We start from the raw sequence: 12,656 nt of genomic DNA, 5'->3' as shown, positions 1-12,656 counted from the left end.
TGTAAATAAATGTGTAAAAATGCAGCTGCAGTGTGCATGCATGTGAAACAGAGCAGTAACTTGGCTGTGAATTTTATTTTAAATCTTTTTTTTTTTCTCAGCCAGTGATGATCAATAGAATAAAAAATACAATAATAATTGTTGGGTTGTGCATTTTACTTATTCATATAAAGTCATTCATTATAGAGTGAAGATTCTCTATAATATCTGCTTCATATTAAACATGTCCAATTCACATCTCATCCCAAAATCATAAAAATAATAAATAAAAATACAAAATATTCGACGTATTTTTTTCCTCTCATTAGATTCTCTTTAATGTCATACAGTAATTTTACTGTATTCAAATAAATTGCGGTAATATGAATTTTTATTATTTATTTCTGTTGCTTTTAAGGTGAAATATGATCCACACGTGACTTACAAGTTGGTAAATCATCACATTTTACAATGTCTCCTATTATATCAGCACAGTATGTGACAAACAAATAAACACATTGGTGCGATTTAAAAGTTGTAAAATTGAAGCAAGAAAATATTTCCATTTTAGAATTTTTTTTTTTTTTATCAGTTCCTTAGTTTTATAGTAAAATATCAATTAAAAATATTCTTGTGCTGTTTTGAGTCCCTGTAAATAATGATATCATGAACAAACTAATTAGAATTTAAAATATTACTCCATTAAATCATAAGTAACCAGCTTCCATTTCATTCAGAGAAACAAGACAATGTTATGTTTGATTGTGTCTTCATTTCATACGATCACAACCTGAGACATTTGCATATCTGCATTATCATAGAATATCACAAACCAGCACAATACTGATGGAAATACATAATACCAACAAAATATTAAACACTTAACAATTGGTGGGAAATAAATAACACTTCAGAGACAGAGATGCAGCAGTAGTTCAAAATGATGTGTTGCAGCATGTTAGGGTCACCATCCGCTCCGGCGCTCAACGTTTACATGCAGACAAACACGATTAGATCAGATCTGCCATCTGATTTAACATACGCGTTTAATTAGATTACTCATTAGACGCGGCTCTTCAGCAAACTCATGTCAAGGCATCACCTCTGTGTTTACAGTCGGATCGGACACTTTTAACCCCTTCTGTCTGGGGGATTTTCTTTGATTTACTTTTAACCTGCAAGAAAACAAATAATCAGCCTCTAAAGATGCACTATATGGTGTGAAGACACTTAATATATCATAATCGATGAAGATAAATAGATGAGGGTCCAGCTCATATTTATAGAACCCATCACTTGCTCACCAATGCATCCTGTGCAGTGAATGGGTGCCGTGAGAGTCCAAACAGCTGATAAAAAGTAATCCACACCACTCCAGTCCATCAGGTAACATCTTGAGAAGCCAAAAGCTGCGTGTTTGTGAGAAACAAATCCAAAAAAGTCCATCTGGTTTGAATCAGAATACGAATTTTCATTATTTATTCTGTTGCTTTTAAGGTGAAATATGATCCACACGTGACTTACAAGTTGGTAAATCATCACATTTTACAATGTCTCCTATTATATCAGCACAGTATGTGACAAACAAATAAACACATTGGTGCAATTTAAAAGTTGTAAAATTGAAGCAAGAAAATATTTCCATTTTAGAATTTTTATTATGCTTTTTTTTTTTTTATCAGTTCCTTAGTTTTATAGTAAAATATCAATTAAAAATATTCTTGTGCTGTTTTGAGTCCCTGTAAATAATGATATCATGAACAAACTAATTAGAATTTAAAATATTACTCCATTAAATCATAAGTAACCAGCTTCCATTTCATTCAGAGAAACAAGACAATGTTATGTTTGATTGTGTCTTCATTTCATACGATCACAACCTGAGACATTTGCATATCTGCATTATCATAGAATATCACAAACCAGCACAATACTGATGGAAATACATAATACCAACAAAATATTAAACACTTAACAATTGGTGGGAAATAAATAACACTTCAGAGACAGAGATGCAGCAGTAGTTCAAAATTATGTGTTGCAGCATGTTAGGGTCACCATCCGCTCCGGCGCTCAACGTTTACATGCAGACAAACACGATTAGATCAGATCTGCCATCTGATTTAACATACGCGTTTAATTAGATTACTCATTAGACGCGGCTCTTCAGCAAACTCATGTCAAGGCATCACCTCTGTGTTTACAGTCGGATCGGACACTTTTAACCCCTTCTGTCTGGGGGATTTTCTTTGATTTACTTTTAACCTGCAAGAAAACAAATAATCAGCCTCTAAAGATGCACTATATGGTGTGAAGACACTTAATATATCATAATCGATGAAGATAAATAGATGAGGGTCCAGCTCATATTTATAGAACCCATCACTTGCTCACCAATGCATCCTGTGCAGTGAATGGGTGCCGTGAGAGTCCAAACAGCTGATAAAAAGTAATCCACACCACTCCAGTCCATCAGGTAACATCTTGAGAAGCCAAAAGCTGCGTGTTTGTGAGAAACAAATCCAAAAAAGTCCATCTGGTCTGAATCAGGAGAGAAATCTGCACAGATCAAACAAGCCAAAACAGCACCCAAATCTGATGAAGAAACAAACTCATCCTAATCTTGGATGGCCTGAGGGTGAGTACATTTGAAGCAATTTTTCATATTTGGGTGAACTATTCCGTTAAGAATGAAAGAAATATGACATTTGAGCATGAGATTGACCCATCTGACCTCGTCTCTGTGCGCTGGTCTCCTCTGGGTGCTGCTGGTGTTTCTGCCACACTGTGTGCCGGCGTTCACCAGCTTCTTCTCTTTGGCAGAAGAGCTTCTGGTCGTGGGCTTCTCTTCCTTTTGACCTTTACAACAACAACAACAACCCAGAGTCCTTCATATCCTTCATATGCCTGAACACCAGCGGATCTCAAACTTTGGGACTCCCTAGTTTTGTTTTTTTAAAACTTATTTTAATCTACTCCCCTAGTGTCTGTTAAAAAAACAAAATAAAATAAAAAGAATTCAAGTTAAAATTAAAATCTAAAATAATATGAATAAAAATATAAATAGAATATAAATATTTGACCTTTACAACAACAACAACAACAACAACCCAGAGTCCTTCATATCCTTCATATGCCTGAACACCAGCGGATCTCAAACTTTGGGACTCCCTAGTTTTGTTTTTTTAAAACTTATTTTAATCTACTCCCCTAGTGTCTGTTAAAAAACTAAATAAAATAAAAAGAATTCAAGTTAAAATTAAAATCTAAAATAACATGAATAAAAATATAAATAGAATATAAATAGAATAATTACATTTCAGAATTCTATAAGTTTTAGGAGCTTAATGTTATTATTAGCCAATAAATTAACAGTCATTCATGATTTACTAGACAAGGATAAAAAATTAATATGAATAAATATGAAGGAGCAAAATTAATATTGTTTACTCACTTTTCTTTGTGTGTGTGTTTTATTTTATGTTCTGATGATGTTTATTTTTACTGTTATATTTGAAAAAAGCAAAATAAAAGAATAATAATAAATAAATAAATACAAATATTGTTTACTCACAATTTCTACCCAATAAATGTTTTTCTAAAACTAGTATAATTCATTGTAAAAATGCCCTGCCTTTTAAGATATTATTAATTTCCATACATTTTTCAAATATAACAATCACACTCTTTAAATTAAACCCCGTATATCCAGGTTGACAGCGGTAATCCTGATCTTTAAAAGTAACCAAGAAGCTGTTGAGGGGTAAATAAAAAATATCTTGATTTTTTTAGTTGTGTTATTTCATTTTAAGTCCTTAAGGCCCTCTAATGGGCCCCGGACCCCTGGTTGAGAACCACTGATGTACTAAGCCACCATCACTGAACTTTTCCATCTAAAAGCCTCTGCTTCAGCGCTTGAAATGAGTTTGATGAGTGTAACTATGGGATGTGGGCTCTATGGTTACCATGGTAAATATTTGTTAGAAATATAAATATTGCTATTTGCATCTGTGGATTATGCATTATGGGCCTCAGTGAATGTTTCAGATGACAATCCCATAGTACTGTCTGATTCCATATTCATAAACGATACAGTAAGATACTAAGAATATGAATGCCGTTATATAAATACCATGGTACTTTTTAAAGAGTGTATGTGTCATAGGTATTTCTATGTCGTTATATTAAAAGAGATGATCGTGTCTGACCTGCTCCGGCTGCCGCTGCCGTCTTGTCGTTCTCTGTCGCGCTCTCGCCGGTTCCGGTACCGGCAGCTGCCCGTTGCGTCTCCGTGTCCGTGCTCGTCAGCCACGTCGACTCGGTGTCTCTGCTCTCGTAATATCGGGGTTCGATCGTCGCGGACCTGCTTCCCCCGCAGCCCATCGAGCCCATGAGCATCCTCACGCACACACACACACGCGCATGCGGTCATTCTCGTCATCGTTAACGCACGTTCATATAAACACAGCGACAGCAGATCGAACGCGATTAATTATTAAAGCCATTAATTGTAACAACATATTTCCAGTAATATTTTAATAACATAGTATGTTTATATACATATTTTTAAACATCGTATTTTGGACTTTTATAAAATAACTGTTCCAAACAGTGGTGTCATTATATTATTTCCCCCCTGAGAATCTTAATTGATTATTCATAAACAGTCTACTGTATTTTTTTATAATCTCAGCTACAGTGTTGGGGGGTAATGCATTACAAGTAACGCGAGTTACACGTGTAATCAGATTACTTTTTTTCAAGTATCTAGTAAAGTAACGCATTAGGCTACTTTTTAATTTACAAGAAAATATCTGAGTTATTTTTCAAATAAGTTACTCGTTACTTTGTTTCCCCATGGTATTGACTGACAGCTCTCAGGTGTGTGAACAATGTTCGGACTAAATGTCAACATACTCATCTCACTGAGTATACTGAAACAGATTCAGTATCAGTATATCAAACTCAGAATATTATGCAAACCTGCAATAGTTAAATGGTAACACAAAAATTCTTTATGTAAAAAATAACACAAAAGTAACGTAACGACGCATTACGTTTCATAAAAAGTAACTAACGCAATTAGTTACTTTTTTAAAGAGTAACGCAATATTGTAATGCATTACTTTTAATGTATGATGTTCCCAGTAATAGTTTAAACAAATAAATGGCGGATTTTTACTATTTCGCATTTGTAATGTCTCACTTTATATTCAAATCTACCGCGTAGAGCAAGAACCAATGAGGTTTGCGCACAGTGTCCTCTTCTCCTTATATGGTGTTGAGAAGGGTTGCCAGGTTTTCGCAACAAAACCCGCCCACTTGCTACTCAAAACTAGCCCAATCGCAGTCCGGGGGGACACCGCGGACTTGGCAACACTGGTGTTGAGCGACTGTTCTCTGTTTTTTTTTTTTTGACTGTTCTGTTGCTTGCGTAAACAACGACTTTCGCGCGTAAATCAAAAGGCGCCAGATTTAAAAGACTGAGGGAAAGATTACCAGCGAACACCGACTTAAATTTCGGCTGTTCCTCACGCAGATCTGCTATTTGACTTCAGAAGACTTGGAATATGGAATATGAATCGTATGGACTAATGTTGTGGTGCTCCATAATCTTCATATATCTCCATCTCCTTTTGTGTCCAAAAAACAGCATATGGGTTGGAACCACATGAGGGTGAGTAAATAATGACAGAACATTCTTTTTTGGGTCATCATCTATTCTTTTATCATTGCTTCTGCAAAGCAGTATAGCTTTTTATTTAACTTTTGATATTTATAGTCTTTTTTTGGTCAAAATTAATATTTAATAAATGCAAATTAATAACATTTCATTATTTTTATAGTGGTTGTTCTACTTTGAATGTACAGATTCCACTTTAATTGTTTTAGAGATAATTACAGACCCATATAATGCATCTGTTTGCTTTTTTTTTTTTTTTTTTTTTTTTTTTTAAATTTTTTTTTTTTTTTTTTTTTTTTGGTAAATATATACTTTTTATACTATATTTATACTTTAAAAAATAAAAAAATTAAAGTCTCTCACCCTAACTGACATTCAAAATTCAATGAGCAAATTCTTCTTTCATTCATTTATTCACACATCTTATTGTGATTGGCCTTCTGGAAATGCAATTTTAGTTGGTAAATGTGTTTTACAAACAAACACCACACATTGTTTATGTACTTACAATAATTTTATATTTTGGTTCCATGACACAGTAATTTCACACATATAGCTCTTTAAACACCAAATGTACATGACATCACATTTATATTGCATCTTTGTAACACTTTTTTCTCTCATTTTGTTTATTGAAATGGACCACTGGTGCATTTTCAAGAATAAAGGTTAAAACCACAGTTGTCCACACACAATAATATCTATCACTAACATCAGATGTAACTACTACACGTCACAAAACATGAGTGGAATGACTTAAAACGCATAATTTCATTCACCTGCACATATGATAACACAATGACATTCTTTAAAAAAATGTAAACAAAGTACTAGGGGCGGCAGATATAGATACCCTCCTGCAGTCGTTGATTGAATGGCAATAGAGAAGTATCTCTGAATATGAATGAGCATGCATGGCGAGGTGACTAGAACAAGAGTTCAGCAATATACAGTTTAATTTAAATTAGATTTATTCAATGAGACAAAACAAAAGGAGGGGCACGTGATTACAAGCGGTTCTTCTATTTGAAGTCCAGTAGGTTGCAGTCGATTTTGTAGTACACGTAGGGGTAGTATTCTTGCTGGCTGAGGTTCAAGCCAGGAATATCCATGGCAGATTGCTGGAACAGGAAAAAGACGACAACAACTTACATAAAATGTAAAATAATTCCATATATTTAAGCCACACAACACAAAAACACAGCCTACGGCCAAAAGTAAACTTACGTCGATAATGGCAGCTGCACTGCTGTCCAGGTGCTTGTAAAGATCGTTCAAAACCTCCCTCAGCTTCTTCATGTTTTTCTTGTTGGGCTGTAGCAGCATTGCTTGGAAGTTCACAGGCAATCCATATCTGTGTGTTTAGAATAAAAAAAATTAAATGAGTGATGCACTGATATGAAAATTCTGGGCCAAAACTTAATCTGAAAATTTAGGATGCACTTGGTCGAAACCGAAACTGGCCTTTTTAAAATTGTGTTCCCCTTCAAGGGAACTAGCACAGCGTGGGAAATGCCATAGTGTCCACTAAAGGAAGCAATGTCTTGTTCCCTTTTGGGGAACCATGGTTACATGCGTAACCCGAGACCTTTTTTTTAAAATTGTAAATGTATTAATATTATTGCGCCGATTATTATTTATTTTTACAGAAACCAAGTTTTCGTCTAACTGAAAATCGATACCAAAAATAAATTGTATTTATTAATAAATTAATTAAATGTATCAAATAAAAACAAAATTACTCAAATAAATCTGAGTTTTAATTACATATAATGCCGTTTTTATGACAACTTTTTAATAACAATCACATTTCTACTCTAATTTGTTGTTGAAATATAAACACTTAAATGGTGCCTGTAATAAAAAAAAAAAAATTGTAATTTGATTTATTCAAACATAGGCTACATCATATAATGAAGACAAAAGTTTAAGTAAAAATACTATGAATATGTAATATAGTAGCAAAATGCTCCTCTCTAGTTATTTTTTCGAGTTGATCTCTCCCGAGGTAAATTTAACTAAAAAATGCACTTTCGTACGAAAATTTTTGCTTGCCGCAATTTCAATGCGTCACTTATTTTAATGTAGTTTTAAGTCTAGTTTTCACTGTCCCATCCTATAGGTCCATCCTATATAATAACACCCTCTTTGTAAAGCTACATTGGGACAAATTTATAAAACAAATGATGATATGTGTTCAAACTGCTCATGTATTCATCTAGCCGACATCAGCAAGTTGTAAAAGTTCAGAATGAGACGTTTTGCAGTTTAGTTTCAATAAATGCTCATTTTGGACTGGGTATGAGGTTGTCAGTTTGGCTTTATAGAATGAACTCTTATTTCGAAAGAAAACTCTAGAAAAGTTTGATTCCTCATGATATGAGCTCTCTAAGAACCTCAAGAGATGTTGTATCGTGTCGCTACCTCAACACTGATTCCACAAAGACCCTCAGAGCCTTAATATGGATCCAAGCAATAAAAGCCTCACTGAAGTTCACCTTCAGCCATCGAACAAGTGGACCCTGCAGACGACACATGTATGAATGAGTTCAAATGAAGTAACATGCCAATTGCACAGAGGATCCATCTAGCAGATACATACAAACTGCTTTTTTTTGTCAGTTGATAGTCTGGTCATCTCCTCTTTATCTGCTTTCATTTCCTCCTCGTTGTACTGGAAGTCCCGGACCGTGAACCTGTAAAGCAGACACTGGGATGACTAAGGCATTAAGATCCTTCAACTGGATATTCTCTCAGACATTTAAATGGTGATTCATGACCACACGGTGGAGCTGAAATCGGCTGCTTACTTGTTTTCTCTGGCCTTGAGTCTGAAGTCATCGATGGCCTTTCTGAAGAGCGTGACGGTAAACAGGCCGCTGTCCTGGTCCTCAAAAAGCAAACTGCAGTGAAGAAAATAACACTAATATTTAGTGTTGGGTAGCAGGGAGAATCTCAAATGTCCCAGTCATATTTCACTCAAAATTATATTTTGCATGAAGAAAGTTCTCATTATCAAAATTATCATTACTCTAATGCATTAAAATATTATTTAGGCTGCAACACATCTATACATCATGGTAGTAACTGCTGGGTCGTCTTTAATTTATACTCATTTTAATAATAAAAAAGGACAACAGTAATGCGGTCAAAAAATTATTTTAATAACAACAATGACAATCACCAGTGAGATTAACAAAACATCATATTTCATTTTAAACTAAAGACACTTGGTAAATAGTGTCTGTTTTTTCTTCTGCATTAGTTAATTGGTTTCCTTAGTAACCAGCATGCCACTAACTTGGCTAGTTAAGTCCTAAACATGTTCTCCTCAACCAGAGGCCAATCAGACGCATTGATTTCCCTAGAAATCGAATTAACCCAAAACTTTCCCAAAAATTTGATTTAATCTGTTGTTTTTTAAATAAACACCTTTTAAAAAACACCTATATGACACTCTTAAAATTAATAATTTCATCATCTGAAGTCAAAACACAGCATGTTCTTATTAGTATTTGATCAATTTTCCTTCATTTCTATTCTGTGACTTGTGACCAGGTGCACGATTCCTTAGACGTGCAATACACTTTTAGAATTATAAACCTAAATAAAAGTGAACGTCTGATAGAATTGTTGGAAGTTTCTTACTTCGTAGATCGTGGCACCACCATTTCTGAAAGAGTCTCGTAAGTGCGCTGCCAGTCGGAATAATTTGTTCTAAAGAGTTAGAAAATGTGCTGTCAGTATGTGCATGAGGAAAAATTCAACACAATAGGTTTGTGTGCATCCATAAAGATGTTCAGAGCGGCTATTTTTTGTTGGAATTAGGGCTGGGCAATATAGCCGAATTTTTTATTTTTTTTTCCAGAACGTCTGACAATTCTCAGTTTCAATTTCTTTTTTTAAATTTAACTTGTCAGCTTAAAAATGTAACTACAGCATGACTCAAGGAATATTTTCTTTGTAACCATCTAGTTAAAGAGCGGTTAATCACATGTGCCTTCATGAGGTCCGATCGTTCTTTTCTCTTAACATTAGCAATATTGTCAACATGTCTAACATTTGGTAGGATTTCTATTTAAAATTGCGATTCTTCAATTTATAAAAAAAATTGAATCGTGGCAAAACATTAAATTCTAATTAATCAATAAAATCAGAAAAATTTTCCCTAGCCCTATTTGGAATCTATCACTTACTTTGGTACGACCACCAGCATAGTAATGAGGTACTCCGAATCAAGCACAAAGTCGTCTTTCTTGACAATATCTGCCAAACTCCTGGTCAGCAGACTCCCTCTGGTGAGACAAAAAAAAATCACATTGGTTCGTTGGAAAATGATTCTTGGAAAAGTCTTTCCTTTAATATGTTATTTTTTTAAAGGAGTAGTTCACCCAAACACATAAACTGACTATTTGGGACGCCTTTTTTGGAGTTTGTCAGATGTATAACTGGAAAAGAGGTGCATGAATATTCGTTTAAAAAAGAGAAATCACTTGTGTTCCATGAAAAACTGAATTTTGCATTGTAAAAAATTAATTTCTTTAAATTTGTAAGCTGCATCATAAATTCTGCACTTACAAAAAAAAAAAAAATCAATTCATATCAATGCATCAATTAGGAAATCAATTCATATCAATGCATCCAAACAAATAAATGGTTTCCAGGTTACTAAATGTATTATAAAGCCTAAATAATAAATGTGAAATAAAACACCTAAAAATAAGAGTTAGTCTGATATGTCTGAATTTACTCCCGCGTTCTTCCTCTCTAGATTCTGTAAGTTTCCCTTCAGGTTGTTGTAGGCTGACGCTCGAGCCTTCAGGTCGTTGTCAATCTGTGAGACTTGCTGTTGAACAGCAGGGGGAGAGAGTTTCATTTAAAACTGCATCTTTAATCGTCATTCACGCACCAGAACAGCATGACTCCATATCAATAATATGCGTTTAAACAGGGCTGGGTGATATTCAGATATTCACAATACATTCCCATCAAGTGATGAGAAAAATTAAGAAACATTATGAATATTGCAATGACTTTCATTTTACTGTAAGCAAGCAACCAGTGCTAAACGAAAGGTCATTGCCCAAAACTCACATAGAAATCATTGGATCAGATCACTTGCCTTGGATACAATCTCAGAAATGTTCTTCAAGGATTGTTTGATAGGGTACTTGGCCATGTCCCACTGGAATCTTGTGACGTAGGTGACCAGATCGACTAAAACACGGCACAGAAAATGAGAATTCATTCAACAAACCAGCAACAGTGTCTGATCCCATTTCATGCCACAGATACCAGTGACTCCCACCTCCATTAGCCAGCAGGTTCTCCTGCACTTTATCTCGACTGTCCTCCAACACGTCAGCCATGTACTGAGCCACCTTCTTCACCACACTGTGAACGGCATCAAAAGACATCACAGCCCTCTGAAAACTCTCTCCAATCCTCCAAGATTGGACATTCTCCAAGACAAAGAAGTCATCAAAACATCACACATATCGGATGATTCAGGAACACTGATGTGTCCAAGAAACCCAGTTTCATTTAGCAAAATGGCTTCTGATAACATCAAAATAAAGCTTTCTAAAAATCTGAGAATATTCTGTCTGTCTACAGATTAAAATAACTATTCGCATCCAACAGTCTGGTGTTGCCAAACCAAGAAAAATAAAATACAGGTAATATATATCAGACACATGGTCTGGACATGCTCCAGAATGACTTTGACCATCTTTTATCAAGGTTCTGGATTTATCCGAGGCAAAAGCACTCCACTTGAGGAAAAAATAGAATCTCACATCTAAGGATGAGCTATAAGTCATGCAATTTAAATATGATTGCTAGTGCATCACCAAACTGCTAATAACTAATTTTAGGCAGATGTCGCGGTAACCTCACCTCTATATGACATTCCTCATCGCACAAAAGTAAAGACACACGCTTAAGACATCTTGACAGAATTCTGACCATTGATACATTCATTACTGGAAACCACAAAAACTCAAATCTGCGAGATATTTGATTCTTTTAGGCAGAAAATCCTTTAAATTAGTATTATTATAGTCAAGCATCACTATTACTACATTGAAAAAACAATTTTCATTCAGAAATTACTAGTAAGTTTTACAAGCAATTACAAAGAATGGCATGTAAATACATTGAATTAAATGTGAAATTTGGAAGTAGCGAGACTGAAATAGTTTCTTGTAAAACATACTCCACTAATCCTTGTTTTATTTACAGCTTCGAAAAATTATTTTTACAGCGTACTGCTCATTTCAGGGTGAGCGATTCAAACCCCTGACCCTAAGTATTGAAGTTTGGTGCATAACTCATCCCACACCGTTTGTGTTACAGATACGAATCATTACAGTTTACGAATTTCATCTGATGGACGATGAAACCCCCAAAAATCTATAGGCTTAGATTGAATGAGGGCCCAAGAGAGCCTAGAATCTATAGACGGAGGCTTGGGAGTCATTTTGCATGAAAATGTAAACGTTTACATTGGAATTGCTGAATCGGTGCTGAATGTAAAAAAAAGAAAAGAAAGAAAAACAGCTTTACCTCTCGACAAAAGCGTCCAGCTTGGCCAGCTCATCAGACAGCCCCACCAGGACATCTAATGTCCCGACCTGCAGCGTTTAGAGAAGAGAAACACTTTGATCACCATCCAGTATAATGAAGCAATACAAACGCAGCCAGGCTGGATTTGATCAGCATCGGCTCGTAGAGACATCAGGGGCCGCCGGCGCTTAGAGTGGCGCCGCCTCTGTTCTCATCCTGTCAGGCGGAAAGTGACTGGTCAAGATGACACAGGCCAGCAGGGTCACTCGACCCTGGGCAATAGGAATAAGACATATGTGACCCTGGACCACAAAACCAGTCTTAAGTGTCAATTTTTCGAAATTTGGCTGAGATACAACTATTTGAAAATCTGGAATCTGAGGGTGCAAAAAAATCAAAATATTGAGAAAATCACCTTTAAAGATGT

At 35.2% G+C, this 12,656-nt stretch overlaps 2 protein-coding genes across 4 annotated transcripts in view; both read right to left on the bottom strand.

Annotated features, from left to right (window-relative positions):
* Window positions 1-1,702: 1,702 nt before the first annotated feature.
* Window positions 1,703-4,393, bottom strand: baalca (BAALC binder of MAP3K1 and KLF4 a). Its single transcript, XM_016540519.1, has 3 exons — window positions 4,188-4,393; window positions 2,714-2,838; window positions 1,703-2,244 (listed from the first exon to the last, which is right to left on the bottom strand). Exons 1-3 carry the CDS (start codon window positions 4,375-4,377, stop codon window positions 2,155-2,157), a joined length of 405 nt encoding a protein of 134 aa, XP_016396005.1. The 5' UTR covers window positions 4,378-4,393; the 3' UTR covers window positions 1,703-2,154.
* Window positions 4,394-6,100: 1,707 nt separating this feature from the next.
* Window positions 6,101-12,656, bottom strand: part of atp6v1c1a (ATPase H+ transporting V1 subunit C1a) — a 10,559-nt gene continuing 4,003 nt past the window's right edge. For all 3 annotated transcript variants that reach the window (XM_016540523.1, XM_016540524.1, XM_016540525.1), the window contains exons 3-13: window positions 12,230-12,297; window positions 10,971-11,056; window positions 10,785-10,879; window positions 10,417-10,508; window positions 9,859-9,957; window positions 9,311-9,379; window positions 8,473-8,565; window positions 8,265-8,358; window positions 8,087-8,184; window positions 6,890-7,016; window positions 6,101-6,783 (exon numbers count right to left, since the gene is read on the bottom strand). In XM_016540523.1, the coding sequence (XP_016396009.1) occupies window positions 6,685-6,783; window positions 6,890-7,016; window positions 8,087-8,184; window positions 8,265-8,358; window positions 8,473-8,565; window positions 9,311-9,379; window positions 9,859-9,957; window positions 10,417-10,508; window positions 10,785-10,879; window positions 10,971-11,056; window positions 12,230-12,297 (1,020 nt within the window). In that variant the 3' untranslated portion in view covers window positions 6,101-6,684. The remainder of the gene's footprint in view (window positions 6,784-6,889; window positions 7,017-8,086; window positions 8,185-8,264; window positions 8,359-8,472; window positions 8,566-9,310; window positions 9,380-9,858; window positions 9,958-10,416; window positions 10,509-10,784; window positions 10,880-10,970; window positions 11,057-12,229; window positions 12,298-12,656) is intronic.

The sequence above is a fragment of the Sinocyclocheilus rhinocerous genome, unplaced genomic scaffold (genome assembly GCF_001515625.1).
Source record: "Sinocyclocheilus rhinocerous isolate Xijiao unplaced genomic scaffold, SAMN03320098_v1.1 scaffold1510, whole genome shotgun sequence".
Classification (NCBI taxonomy): Eukaryota; Metazoa; Chordata; class Actinopteri; order Cypriniformes; family Cyprinidae; genus Sinocyclocheilus; species Sinocyclocheilus rhinocerous.
Note: the sequence above shows the minus strand (reverse complement) of the source record. Positions and strands in the feature narration are given on the sequence as shown.

Bases quoted from the DNA above. Each gene is read 5' to 3' on its own strand.
- baalca (XM_016540519.1), bottom strand. From the start codon at position 4,377: ATGCTCATGGGCTCGATGGGCTGCGGGGGAAGCAGGTCCGCGACGATC. The intron at 2,839-4,187 runs GTCAGACACGAT...GTTGTTGTAAAG, and splicing joins GGCAGCGGCAGCCGGAGCAG to GTCAAAAGGAAGAGAAGCCC. The intron at 2,245-2,713 runs GTCAGATGGGTC...GTTTTCTTGCAG, and splicing joins GACCAGCGCACAGAGACGAG to GTTAAAAGTAAATCAAAGAA.